A 23,393-nucleotide genomic window follows, 5' to 3' on the forward strand; every position below is an offset into this window, starting at 1 on the left:
TGATTATAAACACCTCAAATCGACACCAGCCCTCAAGCAACTTTAAAAGGTGAGGAGAGAATCGAATCCTGCCCCGAATGACACTGTTTCTCTCACCTGCTAAATAGCAAATCAGCTGTCGGAGGTGCTTTTGAAATGGAGGGTTCCAAAAGGGAAAGCTAGGAAGGCAGTGATCATGTCCAGTCTGGGGCAAACCACCCGGGGAAGCACCCACAGCAGCCCCTTCGCTGTAATGCAGAGAACTGCACCCACTCCCTTGGGGACAGGGCCCTCCTGCAGAGGGGAGCCCCCACCCCAGCCTACCTCCCCACACTGCAGACTTGCAGGACCACTCAGCTCTTACTCTTTTCACAAATACCCAGATTCTATCTCACTTTCCCTGAAAGCAGTGAGTTGCTCCCAATACCCCAGTCCAGGAAATGCATCAAATTCTAGCAGTGGAGCCTGAAGAGACTTAGAGAAGTTGGAGTGTGTTGCTCAAGTTCGCAGAAGCGGCTCAGGCCAAGGTGAGCAAAGATTTCCTGCCAGCAAGCACCCTCCACTGCCTCAACTCCTCTCCTGATAACCCTACCCTGGAAGGCCCTGGACACACCCCTTTCCACTCTTATTCCCTCAGGGCAACCAGTCTTTGCAAAGCGCCTGGAATTTAGAGCCATGAATTACATTTTGCACCATATAAATGTAAAAATACCCAGGCCCACTCACAGGGCATGTGTCCTGAGCTCCCCTCTGCCTGCCAACATTTCTACTTCCTCAGTCCCCTCACCTTAGATAAGAAAGTCTGCCTTGCAGTATTAATGACTTCAGAATTTCTAACAAGACTTCTGAAAGAATGGCCACTGATTTGCACAGATGCCTGTGTCAGGCTATTTATCTAGATTTTCCATAAGCTATTCATCTGGCTTTGGTCATCCTTACTAAGCCAACAAAAAATTAAAAATGAGTTATAACTCATCGTGACCCATTTTAACCACAGAATTAAGCCAGAGTAGCAAGGAGGTACTGAGAAACCACCGAAGTTTTCCACCTACTAATTTAAACCACATAATGAGTGTCCTCTCTTGCCAGAGTTCCCATTTGCATTTCACCACCTCTGCTATCAGTGGTCTTTCGGCGTCAGTTAATTATTGAGAACTTTTGGTAAATTGAGAAAAACTTTTCATTTATGAACTGACTTGAAATTCGGTTGGGGAGGAATACAGGATTCCTGGAGTGTCCCATGTGCAGAGAATTTACTAGAACTGATTCTAAACCCAGAGCAGCGTCATTATTCAGTTTAGCGTTAATGGGTTCCACAAAGCAAATTTAATCAATCCTTTTGGGACCTAAGCTGGGGAAAATTAAAATTAGGAGCATAAATTGTGACTTCTAGGGCAAGACAGTGGCTTGGTTACATCCTCCTGCTTATAGAGTAAATTGTGAGCTGGGCCCTAGCCAAGAGCAGTCGGCCTGCATTTCGGAAGGGAAATCGCCTCCTTTTCCATGTGTGCAAAGATTTCCTGAATTCCACCCACAGTGGCTATTTCTGTGATGCATACAGAAATATGCAGGTGACTCACTCCGTACAACTGACAGGATTTCCAAGTGGTCCACTGACTGGCTCAAAATGAATTCCTTAAAATTCTCACAAGCTGACTTCATCAGGGGGGTGTGAGGTAAGCATAAATACCCAAGGAGAGAAAGCAACAAGGTCTGTGACCAGAGGGCTGAAAATGGAAGTGCTCAGGGGCCGTCTGTAAAGACGCACACCAAGGGTCCTTTTGACCTGGACTGCCTATAACAGAAGTGAGTAATGACATTTGCATACACGCAGAAACTGCCTTATCCCAAATTTTCCTTCAGCACTAATGCCAGGGAGATTCTAGAGATGCTGGTCAACCGATTCTACAGGATCTTCTACAAAAGTCATCCCAGGACTCCTGTCTCTACATGCATGAGGCCTTTTGCTCACACCTGCCTCCCTCTCACCCTCTCTCTTCCTCTCTTACTGGATCTACCCTGGCAGACACTGTCTGGGCTGCAAACCCTTCAAGTTGTATGGAAACATGCACATCACTGAGGCGTAGAAGGAGAACCGTACCCCTCCGGGCAGTAGACCAGATTGACTTTAAAATAATCACATTGCAGGAATTTAGAGTCTCTTGTCCCCCAACTTACTTACAAAAGGTCATAAACAAACCAACTTTTAAACACCTCCTCATTCAGCTATGACATTATTTCTAGTTTTGACCTGGGGAGAGAGAAAGAGAGAGAGTCCTGGGGTTCATGCTTCGGACTCAAGCTTTGACAAGTGCTGCTGCATTACACAGAGAAGATGCAGGGGTGACCCAGCAGGAGGAGCCGAGCACCCTGAGGGAAGTGGCCTCTGGGGGAAGCAGAGGGCACAGCATCTTTCCCTCCATCTTAGGTGGCCCCCCTGTCCTCCCTCCAACCCCAGGCCTCTGACTCCCGTGCAAATGAGAAGCCAGCCCAACAGTTGGCTGGCAGGCGGGCAGGGCCTTCAGGATGCTCTCTTCCCCTCAACATCCCAAGGCAGCTGGGGCCAGGGTCAGCCAGGACTTGGGGGCCCTAGAGGCTGGGCCAGGCCCAGGCACTTTAGAGGAAGGGCTCTCGCGCCCCCTAGTGATGAGCATCATCTTCTTCATCTCCTTCATCTCCCCAGCCCTGCGGCAGCCAGAGAGTAAGGATGGGGACTGAGCCTTCTGCCCCATTTTGTCATCCAGAGAAGCCAGCGGGTGGCACTTTCACGTGGCAGCCCAGGCTGGTGCCCTGCCTTCAGAAGAGGTCTGTGCTAGAGCCTGTTGTCATTTTTGGAGGCCTGCGTGAAACCCATGGCCCATACTCCCTTCCCGACTTTGCATGGAAGTGAAAAGACCAAAGTTGGCACATCAAAGCCAGAATATCACCTTAGATTAAGACCAACCTGAGGGACACGCGGGTGGCTCAGCGGGTGAGCGTCTGCCTGTGGCTCATGGCATGACCCCAGGGTCCTGGGATCGAGTCCCGCATCGGTCTCCCTGCATGGAGCCTGCTCCTCCCTCTGCCTGTGTCTCTGACTCCCTCTCTCTGTCTCTCTCATGAATAAATAAAGTCTTAAATAAATTTCTAAAAAAGATGAAGCTTATTCGACAAAGGAGGAAAGACTATCCACTGGAAAAAAGGCAGTCTCTTCAATAAATGGTGCTGGGAAAATTGGACATCCACAGGAAGAAGAATGAAACTAGTCCACTGTCTTGCACCATACACAAAGATAAACTCAAAATGGATGAAAGATCTAAATGTGAGACAAGATTCCATCAAAATCCTAGAGGAGAACACAGGCAACACCCTTTTTGAACTCGGCCACAGTAACTTCTTCAAGATATATCCACGAAGGCAAAAGAAACAAAGGATAAATGAACTATTGGGACTTCATCAAGATAAGAAGCTTTTGCACAGCAAAGGATACAGTCAACAAAACTAAAAGACAACCTACAGAATGGGAGAAGATATTTGCAAATGACGTATCAGATAAAGGGCTAGTTTCCAAGATCTATAAAGGACTTATTAAACTCAACACCAAAGAAACAAACAATCCAATCATGAAATGGGCAAAAGACATGAACAGAAATCTCAAAGAGAAAGACATAGACATGGCCAACAAGCACATGAGAAAATGTAAAGGAGCCTGCTAGCCAGATGCCAGAAGTAGGTAACGTGCCCCCACCTCACCAGCAACATGGGCCCCGGGCAGGCCCCTCCTGGTAGGGTAGTGAGGCCTGCCCAGCTCACCAGGAAGGGGGAGTCTGTCTCCTACCCCCTGGGGGCCCGGGTGATGGGGTGAGAGAAGCCAGGCAGGAGCTATCTCTCTCTCTCTCTCTCTCTCTCTCTCTCTCACACACACACACACACACACACACAGCCAGGTGCCCACACCCCCTTGGAGTCTTGCACCTCATCTCAGAGCCACAGCCCGGGTTTACCTGGCCCCGGCCTCTGGCCAGGTGTCTCTGGGCCCTGAGCAGCACCTCCTCCCTGTTCTGACGCAGGGGGCGTCCCTGGTGGCTGCTTGGGCAACCAGTCCTCAAACACACGTTCTCGCCCTGGGAGCCTAGCCCAGCCTCGAGCAGGAGGTCCGGTTTCGAGAATCTGTTCACGCCCCACTTCCAGGCCCCTGCCCCTACTGCCACCCCCATGTCCCAGGGAGCCACGATTCCCTCTGGGGGCAAGGACCAGGGCTCAGGATTTCTAGAAGGCAGGTCCTCCCCAGTTACTCTGGCACTTCTTAAGAGGGGGACATGGCCTTGCCTCACTCTTGTAAATCACGGGGAAACAGGACCAGCCCCGCCACAACTCAGGGCTCTTTCTGCAGCCTCCGCTAATTAGTGCTTTCATTAATCAAACTCAGCAATTCCCTGGAAAGGCTGCACAGCTGGGAGAAGCCCCAAGCCATGGAGACCGTCTGCTAGTCCCTACTCGGCCTCGTCCAAGGGAGCCCAGTGCCCCTGGCCCTGCTCCTCAGTGGTCCACACCTCAAAAGTAGGCTCAGACCTGTCGCTCGAGCCACTCCCTCCAGTCCTCCCATGCCTGCAGCTGCCTAAGAGAGCCAGAGAGAGCCAGAGCCAGAGCAGAGCCAGAGCAGAGCAGGGCCAGAGCAAAGCAGAGCCACAGCTAGAGCCAGAGCCAGAGCAGAGCAGAGCCAGAGCAGAGCCACAGCTAGAGCCAGAGCCAGAGCAGAGCCAGAGGGGAGCCAGAGGGGAGCCAGAGGGGATCCTGTGCCAGTCCTAGGTGAATACCTTAGATTGTCACTGGCTCGACACTAGACAGCCACCGGCCGACAGGAGAGCTTTGGGTCTCCCAGGGTGTCCCTGGCTGTAGATCCTCTGCTCTCTCCGGGTGTCCCTGGCTGTGGATCCCAGCCCCAGGCCTTGTAGGCACCAGCCAGACTCACTGCCAGCACCTCCCTCACCGCGCCCCATCTTCTCTGCCCCAATCTTTTCATTCCTGTTTGCGAGAATTCCACACAACTCTGCCAACTGGCTTCTAGGTTTCCCACCGGCCCTGAGTGCCTCTGACTTACTCCATATGCCTTCCGCAGCTCCCCCCTCCTCCCTCCTCTCCCTTCCCCAGGAGGGGAATTGAAGACCGTTTAAAATAGAGCAAATCAAAGTGCAGGGGCTGATGCCAAGTGCAGTTCCGCAGGAATCACTGGGAGGCGGGCTCCCTCCTGCTGGAAGGCCTCCCTGAGGCAGGCATTGTGCTCCCCTCTGAGCCCCCACCTCCCTCTCACTCCCATGTTTGAATCCTGCCAGACTTGCATGTGGCTGGTAGAGATGATGTTCAGACTGCAGGTTGCTGGCAGGGCTCGGAGAGCCAGGAGAGAGGAGCATGGATGGGTTTAGATGCGGCTCTGCGGGGCTCGTCAGCCTCCACCTCCACCCTGGAGGCCCTTCTTCTGTGAGCTGAGGGCCCAGGGAAATTGCAGGCCAGGGAGGCAGCAAGCAGGGCAGCAGGTTAGGAGAGGCATATAAAATACAGGACTCCCAGCTAAGATGGAATTTCAGACCAACAAGAAATACTTGTCAGTATTAGTATATCCCATGTCATATTTGGGATATACTTATACTAAAAGATGAGTTTGTGGTTGATCCAAACTAAATTCGCATTTAACAGAGTACCCTGTTCTGTTCTTTTCTGTTTTGTTTTATTTTGTTTTCTGTGTGCTAGATTAGGGCAACCCTAAGGTAAACCCTGATGGTGTCTCTTAGACTCATGCCCCTCCAGCTGCATGGAGGGAAGAGAAATGAGCGGCCACACTAGCTTCCCAGGACTGCCCTCACAAAGCACCCCAGACTGGATGGTTTAGCATCTTATATTTATGGAGGCCAGAGGTCTGCAATCCAGGTGCTGGTAGAGCCATGCTCTCTCTGAACACTTGGGGAGAATCCTCCCTCGCTGCTTCCAGCTTCTGCGGGTTGCCAGAAATCCTTGGCATCCCTTGGCTTGTGCTAGAATCGTTCCAATCTCTGTCTCTGTCATCATGCGCTGGTCTCCATGTGTGCATCCCGGTATCTGTGGTCTCTGCTTGTAAGGATGTGAGTCTGTGGAGCAGGGCCCACCTTGGTCCAGAAGGGCCCCATCTGCCTTCACTACATCTGCAGAGGCCCCATCCCCAAAGGAGGTTCCTGGTGGACGTGAATTTGAGGGGACACTGTTCAATCGGGTTGACATTCCCTCTGCGTTCAGTGACACCCATCTCACTGAAAACTTTCAGATCTCGATGATCATAAAATCGACCAAAAAACAAATATCCCATATCTGCTCCCAGAGTCTATGAGGCCACACTCACATGAGTCAGGGTGGCAGGAGCTGACCCTCTGAAACGACTCTGGCATGAGTGGGGGAGGCTGAAGCTGCCTCTCTCCTCTTCCTGCAAAATGCCCATCAGAAATGTCCCCCCGTTGGGCCTGAGAAACACACCCGATGCCACCAACACCACCATCAGAAAACTGGGGCCTCGGTATTCATGCACCTGGGCCCACTTGCCAAGACGTCTCTGAATGTTTGTGCGAGGCTGAGAGGCTGAGTTCTCTTGGAGGGAAAGGAAGCCTCTTCTGAAGTAAAAACTGCATCTGGACCTGTGTACAGGCTACGTGGCCCGAGGGCCCTGCGCCCCTGACCGGTCCTGCTGTCACTCTGACTGGGGCATGAGGCTTGGCCGGGGAAGTGCCCGCAGCTGGTACAGGGAGGAGGTTCACGAGCCACACAGGGTCCTAAGACTATGCCCTCAGAGGGGCAGATTGGAAGCCCCCAGAATCCTGTGGAGTCCCCAGAGCCTTAGGCCTCTGGCCCACCCAGAGCTGTGGCTCAGCCCCGGTGTCGGTCTTGGGCTGGAACTGTGTCTTGAACATCCACAGTGCTGCGCGGCTGACAAACAGGCCTGCTTGGAGCCTTTCAGAGGGGAGAAGTCCTCACTCCAGTTCCTTAGTATCAATAATTAATTAATGGAGCCCATCGCCTGGGTCCATAATAAATACTAACAGCAGAGAGTAGTCCGTGACATACCGCAGGAAACTACCACATGCGCACACGCATGTACACACACGCACACAGGCATGTATGCACACTGGGCAGCTCCTTCTCAGGACCCTGTATGCCTCCCTCTCCTTGACATGTCCCTCTGGCCCCAGGGCAGCCTGACTGAGCAGCTGGGCAGCACCCTCTGGCCCCACTGTGCCTGCCATGGGGAGAAGGCACCATTCTTGCCCCGGGCCCCTGGTGACCTGTCTCAGGGGTGAGTGGGGTCAGGCTGGGGCTACCTCCCTATCAGCTGTGTCTGCAGGAGAATACTTGATTTTCTGGGCCGATGGCAGCTTCACTCTGTCAGGTAAAGGCCCAAAACATCTTTCATCTCATCCTCCCGGCCCGAGGCCCTCCGCCTTACATACCTGCGGGATTCCTCACAGAAATGGGAATTCAAAGCCCTGAATCCTCCATTATGTGGCCTCTGCAAATGGCTTCATCTGGTATTGAGAAACTCAAATGAGTAGGTCTTCGGGGCACCTGGGTGATTTGGTTGGCTAAACATCCAACTCTTGACCTCAGGGTTGTGGGATCGAGCCACGAGGCAGGCTCCACTCTCAGCAGGGATTCCGCTTGAGATTTTCTCTCTCTCCCTCTGCCCCAGCCCCTTATAAAATTAAATACATAAAACTTTATTTTTTAACGGATTTTATTTATTTATCCATGAGACATACACAGAGAGAGGTAGAGACACAGGCAGAGAGAGAAGCAGGCTCCCTGCAGGGAGCCTAATGCGGGACTTGATCCCAGGACCCCAGGATCATGTCCTGAGCCAAAGGCAGACCCTCAGCCACTGAGCCACCCAGGCATCCTACACATAAAACTTTAAAACAAAACAAAGCAAAACACGAAAACAAAGGGGTAGGTCTTTGAAGCACTTAGGATGCGCTGATCTTTCTGAGCATTCCAGCACCTTGAGTGTCCTCCGGTCTCAAGAGCCTACTGTGCCAGGATCTGTGTAGCATTTGTAAAGCAGCATAATGTAAACATGACGGGCCCTGACATAATTAACAGAATATTTTAATATAAAGATGAGTAACTCATGTCTGAGTAACCCACACACACCCACAGGGACCCCATCTTCAGTCAAAATTGTTGATTCAGAGACAGACTTTCTCCCTCTGATGGGGAAGTGATGACACAGCCCACCCCGACCCAATGGGAGGGCTGAGTTCAGAGACACCCCTGCAGAGGGGAGAAGCAACTTCAAGAATTGCTGGAAAGAAAACAAAGGATCCTTCAGTCCCACAGCCCCCCTGTCTCAGGCCAGAGAGAAGGGGGCACCAGTGGAAGCCAGGGTCTGTGACAGCAGGGTGACCCCAAATAACAGGAGTCCCAAAAGAAGCCAAATATGGGGTGGTGTGAGATAGAAGGAGCTGTAAGCAGCAGAGGACGCTGGGCCGGCAGCCCTGGGACTCCATCGCTCCTCACACAGGGCCTTCCTGCCTGTCCGTGATGAGCAGCCACGGGAGCAAAATAGAGCTGAGGCCCGAGTTTGCAAAGCTTGAGACAGAAGACAATCCACTGTGGTGGTTGAAGAAAGCTTGCAATCCACGTCATCTGACGCAGATGGGACAGTGGGAAGAACCACCACTGTGCTGTTGGCCCTTGGGTCTGCTCACTAATCACTATGCCTAAGTGACTGTCTAGGGTGGCCCTGCCTGCGGATCCACTGAACATTTCTGGGGTCTGCACAAGGGAGGCCCTCGAGCAGCAGTGCTGCCCTTCCTTGACCCACAAGCCTCCAGCCATCTGCTCATTGGGCAAGGGCCCCCTCAGGGCCAAAACTGAGAGCTATCATGTCTCCTTTCTTTGCTTCTCTTCTGGGATGTCCCTTAACACTAAGCAAGATTCCAGAGAAGGCCATCTGTGCGCCAGTCAAAACCCCTGTCGCCTTCAATGACTCTGTTTAATTAGACTGCTTGCCTAACACACAGCACTGAGCCAAGAATGGCCCAGAAGGTGGTGACCACATCCCAGGCTTCTCCAGGCACCGTGTGTTGGTTCACACAAATGCAGAGGAATTCCACATGGCGTACCATGGAAAATGGGCAGGAGAAATTATTCCAGGTATGGCCTTTATTTATTTATTTTTATTTTATTTTTTGGGTCCGGCCTTTAAAAAAAAATCTTTTATATATTTTTTTATCTATTGGATCCAGAAGGAGAGAGTTGGATGCCATAGCCAAGTTTCAAAGGAGAGTTGTGCTTAAGGCCTTCTTCCCCAGCATTCGGATCCCCTCCAACGCTGGTATCCTCAGAAGGAAACCTCCATGCCAAACGCTTTCATTTACAGAAACCCCAGCTGAGCTCACAGTCAAGAAAAGTGATTTCAAGGGAGGAGCTTTAACACGGGAATTGGTCGCATAGGTGATGGAGGGCTGAAAGGGAAAGACCTGGTGAGGGACACCAGAGCACAAAAGATGGTAATAGCAGGCAGCTACTAAGCCTAGCATGGGGTGAACAATGCAAGGGGCCCCACGGAGAAGAGACACTGACCTCCCGGCCCGGGTGATGCCCCACTAGCTGCAGGCTGGCGTCTCTAACAGGCATCAGGAGGCAGGTTCAGGGAGCAGACGTGGAAGTGGCAGTGGAAGGAACCACTGCTGCGCCCAGGACAGGACAAAGTGCTGCTGCTGGAGCAACAACGACAGGAACAGGAACCCAACAAGAAACAAGGAGTCAATCGGAGAAGGACAAACAGTGTATGTTCTCATTCATTTGGGGAATATAAATAATAGTGAAAGGGAATATAAGGGAAAGGAGAAGAAATGTGTGGGAAATATCAGAAAGGGAGACAGAACATAAAGACTCCTAACTCTGGGAAACGAACTAGGGGTGGTGGAAGGGGAGGAGGGCGGGGGGTGGGGGTGAGTGGGTGACGGGCACTGAGGGGGATACTTGACGGGATGAGCACTGGGTGTTATTCTGTATGTTGGTAAATTGAACACCAATAAAAACTATTTTATTAAAAAAAAAAAAAGAAACAAGGAGTCCCCCTCTCCCTCCTCTTTCCCAGCTTCCGCCTCCTAGGGGCCATTTGGGCTGAACCACTGAGCAGGAGCACGCCTGCCAAGGAGACCTGCAGGTTTGTAATCCCAGCCTTGGCAGCACGGAGCTGAGAACAGGAGCCTGACTTTGGAGTGAAACAGGGGAAACAGCCGCAGCACTCGCTGCATCTCAGCACCCCCACCCGCCCCCCATCCCCATTCCAGCATTGGGCACCGTCCTCCCTCCCAGGGAGCCCGCGGCTTCCTTGGGCCAGAAGCTTGAGAAACAGTCACTGCAAAAAATGGGTCACAGGAGCCGCAGATTTCAGATCACATCTGTAGACTGAGGTCGTTAAACCCCCCGCTGTCCCAGGATGTCGTCTGTGAGCACCCAGGTCGCTTGGGGGCGGGGAGGGATGCAGTGGCAGGTGCATGGGCAGGACAGGCCACAGGCTGCTCTCCAGGCACAGGCTTCATCCGCGGGCCGGCCACCTTCGCTCCAATCCTGCCCGGCCTGCCCGCTGCCTCTGCAGGTGCTGGGCGCCCCGGCACCCCGGCACCCTGACACCCCGCGCGGGAAGCCACAGCCCCCAGCCCCGCTCTGCCTCAGGGCGCCCCCGGGCTGCTCCCAGAGGAGCGAAGGCACTGGGACGACGCGCCCCCTGGTGGCGGCTGGCGGAACTGCTCACTTCCCATCCTCCAGCCCCAGGAAAGGTCCCAGTGTTCCCAGGCCTTGTGTAGACAGGTGACTGTCCTTATGGCACCTCCCCTCCAAGGGGGCCCTCTTAGCAGCTCCAACTTACGGATGGAGTCTATAAGGTCTTTTTTTTTTTAATTTAAGAGGTCAATCCCATTTACAATTGCACGCAAAAGCATAAGATACCTAGGAATAAACCCAACCAAAGAGGTAAAGGATCTATACCCTAAAAACTACAGAACACTTCTAAAAGAAATTGAGGAAGTCACAAAGAGATGGGAAATTATCTCATGCTCATGGATTGGAAGAATGAATATTGTGAAAATGTCAATGTTACCCAGGGCAATTCACACGTTTAATGCAATTCCTATCAAAATACCATGGACTTTCTTCAGAGAGTTGGAACGAATTATTTTAAGATTTATGTGTAATCAGAAAAGACCCTGAATAGCCAGGGGAATGTTAAAAAAGAAAACCATAGCTGGGGGCATCAAAATGCCAAATTTCAGGTTGTACTACAAAGCTGTGGTCATGAAGACAGTGTGGTACTGGCACAAAAACAGACACATAGATCAATGGAACAGAACAGAGAATCCAGAAGTGGACCCTCAATTTTATGGTCAACTAATATTTGACAAAGGAGTAAAGACTATCCACTGGAAAAAAGTCTCTTCAATAAATGGGCTGGGAAAATTGGGCATGCACATGCAGAAGAATGAAACTAGACCATTCCCTTACACCATACACAGATAAACTCAAAATGGATGAAAGATCTAAATGTGAGACAAGATTCCATCAAAATCCTAGAGGAGAACACAGGCAACAACCCTTTTGAACGCGGCCACAGTAACATCTTGCAAGATACACCCATGAAGGCAAGAGAAACAAAAGCAAAAATGAACGATTGCGACTTCATCAAGATAAGAAGCTTTTACACAGCAAAGGATACAGTCCACAAAACTCAAAGACAACCTACAGAATGGGGGAAGATATTTGCAAATGACGTATCAGATAAAGGGCTAGTGTCCAAGATCTATGAAGAACTTATTAAACTCAACAGCAAAGAAACAAAGAATCCAATCATGAAATGGGCAAAAGACATGAAAAGAAATCTCACAGAGGAAGACATAGACATGGCCAACAAGCACATGAGAAAATGCTCCGCATCACTTGCCATCAGGGAAATACAAATCAAAACCACAATGAGATACCACCTCCCACCAGTGAGAATGGGGAAAATTAACAAAGCAGGAAACCACAAATGTTGGAGAGGATGTGGAAAAAAGGGAACCCTCCTGCACTGTTGGTGGGAATGTGAACTGGTGCAGCCAGTCTGGAAAACTGTGTGGAGGTTCCTCAAAGAGTTAAAAATAGATCTGCCCTAAGACCCAGCTATTGCACTGCTGGGGATTTACCCCAAAGATACAGATGCAATGAGAGGCCGGGACACATGCACCCCGATGTTTCTAGCAGCAATGTCCACAATAGCCAAACTGTGGAAGGAGCCTCGGTGTCCATCGAAAGATGAATGGATAAAGACTATGTGGTTTATGTATACAATGGAACATTACTCAGCCGTTAGAAACGACAAATATCCACCATTTGCTTCGACGTGGATGGAACTGGAGGGTATTATGCTGAGTGAAATAAGATAATCGGAAAAGGACAAACATTATATGGTCTCATTCATTTGGGGAATACAAAAAATAGTGAAAGGGAATAAAGGGGAAAGGAGAAAAAATAGTGAGTGGGAAATATCAGAGAGGGAGACAGAACATGAGAGAGTCCTAACTGAAACGAACTAGGGGTGGTGGAAGGGGAGGTGGGCGGAGGTGGGTGTGACTGGGTGATGGGCCCTGAGGGGGGCACTTGACGGGAATAACACTGGGTGTTATTCTATATGTTGGCAAATTGAACACCAATAAAAAATAAATTTATAATAAGAAAAAAAGAAGCTTAACCAAGCATTTTGACTCTGGACCCTGCCATGATGCCAGGCTGCCTTGGTTTCTACATTATGCTGTGATAAAAAAAAGGGATGGGTATAAAATACTTATAATATATTGGGATACTAATGGGAAAGAATCTGGTATTTGAATAATATTTAATAGAATGGGAAGTTTTGATCATATCTTAAAAAAAAGTGAAAATTTCTTGAATGCTCACACTTTGCCTAACATTGTGGTAAATTGTTATATATTCATTATCTCACTTAATCCTCATGTGAACTGATGGTACATTCCATCTACTGTTATCTCAATGTTAAGAATGTGGAGACTGAGGGATGCCTGGGTGGTTCAGTGGTTGGGTGTCTGCCCTCAGCCCAGGGCGTCATCCTGGAGTACCAGTATGGAATCCCACATCCAGCTACCTGTGTGGAGCCTGCCTCTCCCTCTGCCTGTGTCTCTGCCTCTCTCTCTCTCTCTCTCTCTCTCTCTCTCTCTCTCTCTTTGTTTGTGTGTCTCTCATGAATAAATAAATTAAATCTTAAAAAAAAAGAATGTGTCACCAGAGTCAACATGCACAAGCACTATGCCATGGTGATTTTAGGACATAAAATCATATAAGCTCTATGATGTCTGTTTGGGTGATGAATGCACAGACACACATATATGTATGTGCACATATAGGTAGAAGAAAAAGACCAGAAGATATACACAATATATTTACAAGTAATTATCACCAAGAGTTTATTTCTTTGCTGTTGAGTTGAATAAGTTCTTTATAGATATTGGATACTAGTCCTTTAATTGATACTTCATTTCCAAATATCGTCTCCCATTCCGTAGGTTGTCTTTGAGTTTTGTGGACTGTATCTTTTCCTGTGCAAAAGCTTCTTATCTTGATGAAGTCCCAATCATCCATTTCTGCTTTTGTTTCTCTTGCCTTCATGGATGTATCTTGCAAGAAGTTACTGTGGTCGAGTTCAAAAAGGGTTGTTGCCTGTGTTCTCCTCTAGGATTTTGATGGAATCTTGTCTCACATTTAGATCTTTCATCCATTTTGAGTTTATCTTTGTGTATGGTGAAAGAGAGTGGTCTAGTTTCATTCTTCTGCATGTGGATGTCCAATTTTCCCAGCACCATTTATTGAAGAGACTGTCTTTTTTCCAGTGGATAGTCTTTACTCCTTTGTTGAATATTAGTTAATATAGTTAATATTAGTTAATAGGATTCTCTATTATGTTACATTGATCTATGTGTCTGTTTTTCTGCCAGTACCACACTGTCTTAATGACCACAGCTTTGTAGTAGAACCTGAAATCTGGCATTGTGATGCCCCCAGCTATGGTTTTCTTTTTTAATATTCCCCTGGCTACTCGGGATCTTTTCTGATTCCACACAAATCTTAAGATGATTTATTCCACCTCTCTGAATAAAGTCCATGGTATTTTGATAGGGATTGCATTGAGCATGTAAATTGCCCTAGGTAGCATTGACATTTTCATAATATTAATTCTTCCAGTCCATGAGCATGGAATATTTTTCCATCTCTTTGTGTCTTCCTCAATTTATTTCAGAAATGTTCTATAGTTTTTAGGGTATAGATCCTTTACCTCTTTGGTTAGGTTTATTCCTAGGTATCTTCTGCTTTTGGGTGCAATTGTAAATGGGATTGACTCCTTAATTTCTCTTTTCTCAGTCTCATTTTTAGTGTATAGAAATGCCACTGACTTCTGGGCATTGATTTTGTGTCCTGCCACACTGCCAAATTGCAGTATAAGTTCTAGCAATCTTGGGGTGGAGTCCTTAGGGTTTTCTATGCAGAGTATCATGTCATCGGTGAAGAGGGAGAGTTTGACTTCTTCTTTGCCAATTTGAATGCCTTTTATTTCTTTTTGTTGCCTGATTGCTGAAGCTAGGACTTCCAGTACTATGTTGAATAGCAGTGGTGAGAGTGGACATCCCTGTTTCGTTCCCGATGTTAGGGGAAAGGCTCCCAGTTTTTCTCCATTGAGAATGATATTTGCAGTGGGCTTTTCCTAGATGGCTTTTAAGATGCTGAGGAATGCTCCTTCTATCCCTACGCTCTGAAAAGTTGTGATCATGAATGGATGCTGTATTTTGTCAAATGCTTTCTCTGCATCTAATGAGAGGATCATATGGCTCTTGTTTTTTCTCTTGCTGACCTGATCAATCACATTGATTGCTTTACGAGTGTTGAACCATCCTTGCATCCCGGGGATAAATCCCACTTGGTCATGGTGAATAATCTTTATCTACTGTTGGATCCTATTGGCTAGTATCTTGTTGAGAATGTTTGCATCTCTGTTCATCAGGGATATTGGTCTATAATTCTCCTTTTTGGTGGGGTCTTTGTCTGGTTTTGGAATTAAGGTGATCCTGGCCTCATAGAATGGGTTTGGAAGTACTCCATCTCTTTCTTTCTTTCTTTCTTTCTTCTTTCTTTCTTTCTTTCTTTCTTTCTTTCGGAACAGCTTTAGTAAAATAGGTACGGTTTCTTCTCTCAACTTTTGATAGAATTCACCTGTGAGGCAATCTGGCCCTGGACTTTTGTGTCTTGGCAGGTTTTTGATGACTGCTTCAATTTCCTCCCTGGTTATTGGCCTGTTCAGGTTTTCTATTGTTTCCTGTTTTAGTTTTGGTAGTTTGTGGTTTTCCAGAAGTGTGTCCATTTCTTCTAGATTGCCTAATTTATTGGCGTATAGCTGCTCATAATAAGTTTTAAAAATCGTTTGTATTTCCTTGGTGTTGGTGGTGATCTCTCCTGTCTCATTCATGATTTATTAATTTGTGTCTTTTCTCCCTTCTTTTTAATAAGGCTGGCTAATGCTTGATCTATCTTATTAATTCTTTCAAAGAACCAAATCCTGGTTTTGTTGATCTGTTCCACAGTTCTTCTGGTCTCTATTTCATTGAGTTCTGCTCAAATTTTTATTAATTCTCTTCTTCTGCTGGGTGTAGGATCTATTTGCTGTTTTGTCTCCAGGTCCTTTAGGTGCAAGGTTAGCTTTTGTATTTGGTTTCTTTCCTGTTTTTGGATGGATGCTTGAATTGTGATGTATTTCCCCCTAAGGACTGCTTTTGCTGTATCCCAAAGATTTTGAATGGTTGTATCTTCATTCTCATTAGTTTCCATGAATCTTTTGACTTCTTCTCTAATTTCCTGGCTGACCCTTTCATCTTTTACAGGATGGTCCTTAACCTTCATGTGTTTGAAATCCTTCCAAACTTCTTTTTGTGATTTAGTTCTAATTTCAAAGCATTGTTGTGCGAAAATATGCAGGGGATGATCCCAATCTTTTGGTATCGGTTAAGACCTGATTTGTGACCGAGTATGTGGTCTTTTCTGGAAAAAGTTACATGTGCACTTGAGAAGAAGGTGTATTCAGTTGCGTTTGGATGCAAATTTCTGTAATATCTGTGAAATCCATCTGGTCCAGTGTATCATTTAAAGCTCTTGTTTCTTTGGATATGTTGTGCTTAGAATATCTGTTGATTGCAGAAAGCGCTAGATTGAAGTCTCCAAGTATAAGTGTATTATTATCTAAGTATGTCTTAACTTTAGTTATTAATTGATTGATATTCTTGGCGGCTCCCGCATTCGGGACATAAATATTCATGATTCTTAGGTCCTCTTGTTGGATAGATCCTTTAAGTATGATATAGTATCCATCTTCATCTCTTACTACAGTCTTTGGGACAAACTAATTTATCTGATATAAGGATGGCTACCCCTGCCATCCTTGAGGACCATTTGAATGGTACATGGTTCTCCAGCCTTTTATTTTCAGGCTGTAGGTGTCCTTATGTCTGAAACCGGTCTCTTGTTGACAGGCAATAGGTGGGTCTTGCTTTGTTACCCAGTCTGAAACCCTGTGCCTTTTGATGCGGTTATTAATCCCATTCACGTTCAGAGTTACTATGGAAAGATATGAATTTAGTGTCATCATGATACCTATTCAGTCCCTGTTTTTGTGGATTGTTTCCTTAGACTTTCTCTTTCTTTTGCAGGGCCCCCCTTAATATTTCTTGCAGAGCCAGCTTGGTTGTTACATATTATTTCAGTTTCTGCCTTTTGTGGAAGCTCTTTATCTCTCCTTCTATTCTGAATGAGAGCCTTGCGGATAAAGCATTCTTGGCTGCATGTTCTTCTTATTTAAGACCCTGAATATATCCTTCCAGCCCTTTCTGGCCTGCCATGTCTCTGTGGACAGGTCTGCTGTTATCCTAATGCTTCTCCCCATAGAAGTTAGGGATTTCTTGTTTCTTGCTGCTTTAAGGATCTTCTCTTTATCTTTGGAATTTGCAAGGTTCGCTATTAAGTGTAAAGGTGTTGAGCGGTTTTTAATTGACTTTAGGGGGTGATCTCTCTATCTCCTGGATCTGAATGCCTGTTTCCTTTCCCAAGTTAGGGAAGTTCTCAGCTATGATTTGTTCATATACACATTCTGTACATCTGTCCCTTTCAACGCCTCAGGAACCCCAATTAAATGTAGATTTTTTTCCTTCTGAGGCTGTCATTTGTTTCCCTTAACCTATCCTCATAGTCTTTAAATTGTTTTTCTCTTTTTTCCTCAGTGTCTGTCCTTGCCATCAACTTGTCTTCTATGTCACTCACTCGTTCTTCTACCTCATTAACCCTCGTCGTTAGGACCTCCAGTTTGGATTGCATCTCATTCAATTGATTTTTAATTTCATCCTGATTACATCTAAATTCTGCTGTCATGAAATCTCTTGAATCCTTTCTGCTTTTTTCTAGAGCCACCAGTAGCTTTATAATAGTGCTTCTTTATTGGCTTTCTGACATTGAATTGTAATCCAAATTTTGTAACTCTATGGGAGAGAGAACTGTTTCTGATTCTTTCTTTTGAGGTGAGTTTTTCCTTATAGTCATTTCGCTCAGTGTGTAGTGGCCAAAAACAAGTTGTACTGCAAAAAGGAGAAAAAGCTAAAAAAAAAAAAAAAGAAGAAGAAGAAGAAAAAGAAGAAAAAAGGGGGGTGGGGAATCACCAGATACAAACAGGAAAGAAAAAGAAGGGGGAGTATCGTCTGATTCCATATACTGTAAATCCCTCAACTTCCCCTGGAACTTTCCAGAGCTGCTTGGTCAATAACTTGCTTTCCCCCTGACCTTCTAGAGGTCTTCTGCCTTCAGTGCTGATCCTCAGTTGCTTGCACCTTTGGGAGCTGCCCAGCCCCCTGCCAGGTGTACAGCTCAGTGGGTGCTGTTTATCCTGTGAGGCCCCTGCTCAGTCCTAGGTACAGGGTGACACCAGGAGGGACAACAGTGGCGGCAGCCAGCCATGGAGTCAGCTCCTGCAGTAACTACCTCCGCTCCTAGTCCACTGGGGCCTGGATGCTCCGGGGGGCGCCTGCTGATCTGCAAGCTTGGGGCCACCCAGTGGCAGAGCATCCTGGCTGTCCTGTGTCCTCCTGGCTTCTGCCTGTCCCGGGGGAGCACCAGATCTTGGACTGTGTCCCCCGGTGCCCTGGGCTCCAGGGCCTGCGACCCTGTGAATGGACCTAAAGTACCACGATGTATAATTTAAAAGCATCAGAGTAAATTTTGTGTGAAGTTAACTTATCCTTTATTACAAATAAAACTCATAAACCACTATACAGGTTAAAGGAAAACTCAAAATATAGAAACAGTGAAATGACAGGGGAGTACAAGCCTCCGTTGGGCTGCACCCATCACGAGCCCCGCGGTAGGAGCTGGGGCAGGCTCTTGAGGTGGTTCAGGGTGTTGCTCAGGGGTCGAAGCCAGTTGCTTCAGAGGCAGGTGGTGGCTCTGGCACTTTGGGGACCCTGATTGCAGGCACCGGGGCCTACTCCTCCTCTGGGGTGGCCAAGGGTGCAGGTGGCTCCTCCAGGGTGGAGCAGTGACCACTATCTGCAGGGGCTTCGACTCAGCAGCCGGTATCTCAGTTCGGGCCAAGCCCTCAGCCCCAGCAGCCAGGACCTGCTCGATCACCTCAGGCCCTGAAGGTGCAGCAGGCCCCACAGTCGAAGCTGGGGCGGGCTCTTGAGGTGGTTCAGGGTGTTGTTCTCAGGCTGAAGCTGTTGCTCCAAGAAGACAAAGTATCATCACCAGGATGGACTTTCCACGTCCCTCCCAAATCAAGGACACTCTTCCTACTGCTCAACATGTGTGAGTGCAAGAGCCCTGGGAGGACTCCCCAGAATGCAGCCCGTGGGGATGGGGATGTGAGCCTACCCACTTCTCCCAGCCCAGCTGCATGGAGGCTTGATCTGTGGGGCCCACCCTGTCCCAAACTCAGCCACCCCCGGTCCTCCTCACCCTTAGCCTCTGGCTCCGCTGCATGGAGGTGTATGAATTTTTTGAGGTAACACCAGGCACGGTGTTCCAGGTCTGAGCCTGGCATGCGCTGCCTCATGAATTCCAGCAGCTTTTTCAGGGAGGGAAATTCTGGGAGCTGATGAAAATCCTCCTGATAGTACTCCAGCCAAATGTCCAGGATACAGGAGATCGCTCTGGGGAGGGACAGGCGGGCACAGGCGTCAGAAGACAGGGCTCCCTCACACACAGGTGTTCCAGGGAAGCCCTGCAGGAACCGGGGCTCCTGGCCTCCCACTCAGGGCTGTTGGAGGCCAGTCCTGCTCTTTGTCCACCTGCCACCTAGCGGTCCTGCCTGCCAAAGGCCTGCTCACTGAGGAGGGGCTGGCATGAAGCCTCTGTGCATGGGAGCCCACGACCAGTGGTGTGACTATCACTGTCTTTCCTGGGGAAGCGGGACTCCCTCCTAAACCTGGCTACCTGCCCACTTGCCCCTTGAATCCACCTGCAGGTGTACGGGGAGGGGGGCATCTGGCCTGTCATTGCCCTCACTGCACAGACTGTCGCTCTGGGAATGTCCAAGTGAGGAGGGCTTGGTCTCTGTGTCTTACCATGGCCTTGCCAGGAGCTGCCTGGTACCGCCACCTTCCCTCCTGTGGCTCTGCGCTGCCTCACTCACGAGGGGCCTCCAGGGGGTGTCCTTCCACTGGCTGTAATCTCCCATCTCCCACAGGGCGAGCACTGTCTGGTCCATGAGCCCTCACTGGCCCTCCTGAGCACCTGCTGTGCACCCAGGTCCAGGTGCCACCAGATTGGTGAGTGTGATGCTCCCCACACCCTCTGCTCTGGGCCCCAGGTGTGGGGTAGACAAAGGGTTTGGAGGGGGTGGGCATGGAGAAGGTCTCCCTTAGGGATCCCAGTGCTCTCCCACAAAGCCTGCACCCCATCCATAGCTCTCCTTTGCTCTTTTCCTGAAGGGCCCTTAGACGTTGACCCTGTCACAGGAATTGCAGATGTGTGGGGTGAGGGTCCAGCAGCACCTCTGACCCACAGCCCCCTCGCTGCCCTCCTGGAGAGGGAAGGCCCTCCTGCAGGAGCGAAAGCTCAGTCACATTTTCCACCATGCAGTGTCATTGTCACCATAGGCAACTACGATGCATCCATATCTAGAGGGCGGGGGCATCACATGAATCGTCCTGTGGACGTGACCTCTCATCATGGGGGCTGTCAGCCTCTGACCCCTGACTAGTCTGGAGCCCTGGGAGGCCGTCAGCTCTGTGCTTGGGGCCACCGGCAGCTCCTGGAGAAGTGCCTGCACCTGCTAGGGCTTCCTGAATGCTTGAGGAATGAAAGGGCTCTGGCCAGGCGCATGGCCGATATCCGAGTGGGCCTGGGGCACCCCAGGGTCCCCGGGGTCCCCCAGCCTGGTTGCAGCATGACACAGATCCCTGATGGACTCTCAAACCTCCCTTTCAGTGGGAAAACAGGCCAGCTCAAGACCCTGGTGGTGGTGGGGGAGGAGGCACAGGCTTCGTCATGGGGAGAGAACGACGGCTGATGAGCACAAGCACAGCCCCTCTAGCCGATCTGCCACAGGACAGGCCCTGGGGGCTTCCCTACAGGACCCCACTAGGCCCTGTGTGACTCTTCTCCAGTCAGAGGAGCAGCACGAGGGGCCAGGAAGCTCAGAAACATTCCCCAGACTCCCAACCAGTAGGTGGCCCATCCCACTGGGCTGTGGAGGGTCAGGGTGCTCACTTGGTAAACAGCAGGTCCAGCACCTCTTCAGTGCTGGCAAATTCACTATAGTTTTCTAAGAAACTGAAAATAGAGATGATGTCCCTGAGCAGCAAGGCGGGCAGCAGTTGTTGTACTTCGTGCTCCAGCAGCTCCGTCCAGCTGGGCTTTGTCGGGGAGATCGGATTCCACTTCATGGCCGACGCCCTTTCACCCTGAGGTGGGACAGAGGGGACGTGCAGCTTGTGCTGTAACTGCCAAGAGGCCTGGGAGTTGGAGCGCAGACCAAAGCCCGAGCTCTCAGCAGCTGTGGGGGGTGGGCAAGAGTCCCCACAGCAGGAACACGGGGCTTGAAGCCTGCGGCTCAGTCACTTAGCATCTGACTCTTGGTTGTGGCTCAGGTCATGGCTTCAGCATCCTGAGATCCTGCCCCTGGCAGGCTCTGTGCTTGGGGCAGAGTCAGCTTGAGGAACCTGTGTCTCCCTCTCCTACTCCCTGCTCTCTGCCTGTCTCTTAAACAAACAAGACAAACTATCCAATAAAGAAATGATCTTAGAGGATAAATGTTCAAAAAAAGTTTGGATCAATATAAGGACCTCAAGTGGGAGAGGTTAGTATGCCAGGTCCGATTGTCAGCTGAGTTTTGACAGCACCCACCTGCGTTAATGGCTTCACCCCTTGAATTTGACCACACATCCCTCTCTCGAGGTGCCAACTTGGAGACCTTTCCTTGGGTGGGAGGGCTCAGGGTGTGAAGGCTGTAGGATGTTCAGTGCTGCCCTGTGATTTGGCAACAGAAGGGAATCGCATCGAAGTCCTGCATCAGTGAAGGGGTCAATGGCTGTGGGAACCAACTGGCCTTCTGACATGTTGTGCAGCACATGAGGCCCCTGTTCCTGACCCCAGAAGGGGGAGCAGGAATGTGCTCCTTCACAACCTAACTGCACAGCAATAGACATAGTACAGTGAGCCCCATGTCCCTTTGGGAAAAAGTCTGCCAACTCACCAGGACCATGCTCAAGCCTTGGAGAAGTTGGAGAAGGACCTCAGGCCAATGAGGTCTCCAGGGAGCACCAGTTAGGAGAAAGCATAGCACAGTGCAAACTACTGGAGACCATGTGCGATGAGACATGGTGTGTCTCTTTTTTGAAAGTTTTCATTATTTATTCATGAGAGACACAGAGAGACAGAGACAGAGAGAAGCAGACACACAGACAGAGGTAGAAGCAGCCCCCATGCAGAGAGCCCAAGGTGGGACTCTATCCTGGGACTCCAGGATCAGGGCCTGGGCAGAAGGCAGGCACTAAACCACTGGGTGACCAGGCATCCCCTGAAGGCTCTATTCTGATATTCCCACAAATCTGTGCACAGGGACTCTGCATCTGGCCCAGGCAGGAGCAGGGCCATGGGGGTAAGTTTGGGGAGAAGGGGAATCCAGACTCATGTGGGAGCATGTGTCTAGGGGGGAGCCCAGGGGAGTAGCAGGCTGGCTTCTGGGCTCCGGGGCCCTTTGTGCCACAAGGGGCCCTGGGTGTCGGGTGGCCCCAGCCCCTGCACTCACCTTGAGCCTGCACTGGCCTCTGTTAGCTGTGCAGGGCAATTCCCTCCCTTGAGGCGGTGGGGCAGACGACCTCTTCCTCCCGCTCTCACCCCCAGTCCTGTGTGGAGCTCTGTGAATACAGTGCTCAGAAGCCAGGCAGGAGACCTCAGTGCCCAGTCTGGCTGCCTCGGCTGGGCCGCATACCCAGCTGACTCTATTCCAGACACACCACAGCACAGTCGGCACACACCTCCCCCAAGGAGAGAAAAGGGATGCAGCTGCAGGGCCTTGGGCTAACTCTGGGTCAGGTAAGAGGCACCTCAGGAATCCTCTTTCCACCCTTCCCACCATGACATCAGGGTGACCCTGAAGGGATCACCAGGGAACCTGCTGCCCTGCAATGTCCTCCAGCCTGGATGTGACCTGCCCACACATCCCTGTTTCCCTGAACCTGAAGAAGATGGGATGGGACTGCCCAGGATGGCTGGCACAGGTGGGCTGGCCTGGCCTGCGCTGCTATTACTTCATGGCACCTCCTGATAAATGCTCTGAGGCGTTGGCTTTTATGGTGGAGCCAAAGCCTACAGCATTTGAACAAGTGGCATCCCTGGGGTTCCTGGAAGCCAGAGGCCCCAGAGGTGGGCAAGCAGCAAGAGAATATCTTCCAGTAGCGGATGTCTTCAACCAAGTGAGCCTGAGGTGGGGCTGCACTAGAATGCGGGTGCCTGGTTACAGGGGTTCCAAGTTCTGCTGTCAAGGAAGTGACCTCACTGCCTGGGACCCCCTACCTGAGTCCACTCCTGGAGGAAGCTTCAGGAGCAGCGCTTGGAGCTGCCAACAGCTCCCCCCTCCCTGCAGACAATGGCCTGTGCACACAGTGACACAACTGCACCCCTCTCCACAGGCCCCAGGGAAGGACTGTGTGCAGCCAGGGCCCCAGCCTGGAAACACACCTGGGTTCAGACACAACTTTCCTTTCTTCCCTGGTTTTGACCCTGGAGAAGCCATTGTGCCCATTGGCGATGGTCTGCGTCTTGCCTGTGGGATAGGGATTTTCCTAGCGGGTGCTTCCTCCAGACATCTCCAGGCCACTGTGGCATCATAT

General features: G+C 49.8%; 1 protein-coding gene across 4 annotated transcripts; it reads right to left on the reverse strand.

The window, feature by feature from the left end:
* Positions 1-18,293: 18,293 nt before the first annotated feature.
* On the reverse strand, positions 18,294-22,987 carry LOC112665252 (ral guanine nucleotide dissociation stimulator-like). Of its 4 annotated transcripts, none has more exons than XR_003140303.3 (5): positions 21,406-22,987; positions 20,770-20,963; positions 19,623-19,791; positions 19,015-19,208; positions 18,294-18,773 (listed from the first exon to the last, which is right to left on the reverse strand). XR_003140303.3 is itself a non-coding variant. In XM_025454889.3 (5 exons), exons 2-5 carry the CDS (start codon positions 21,442-21,444, stop codon positions 18,763-18,765), a joined length of 438 nt encoding a protein of 145 aa, XP_025310674.1. In that variant the 5' UTR covers positions 21,445-21,528; positions 22,310-22,987; the 3' UTR covers positions 18,294-18,762. The 4 variants fall into 4 exon arrangements, 2 of the variants coding, with proteins under 2 accessions (XP_025310674.1, XP_025310678.1); XR_003140301.3 differs by having other exon boundaries at positions 19,623-19,794; XM_025454889.3 differs by lacking the exon at positions 19,623-19,791 and having other exon boundaries at positions 21,406-21,528; positions 22,310-22,987.
* Positions 22,988-23,393: the final 406 nt, after the last annotated feature.

The sequence above is a fragment of the Canis lupus genome, chromosome 10 (assembly GCF_003254725.2).
Source record: "Canis lupus dingo isolate Sandy chromosome 10, ASM325472v2, whole genome shotgun sequence".
Lineage (NCBI taxonomy): Eukaryota > Metazoa > Chordata > Mammalia > Carnivora > Canidae > Canis > Canis lupus.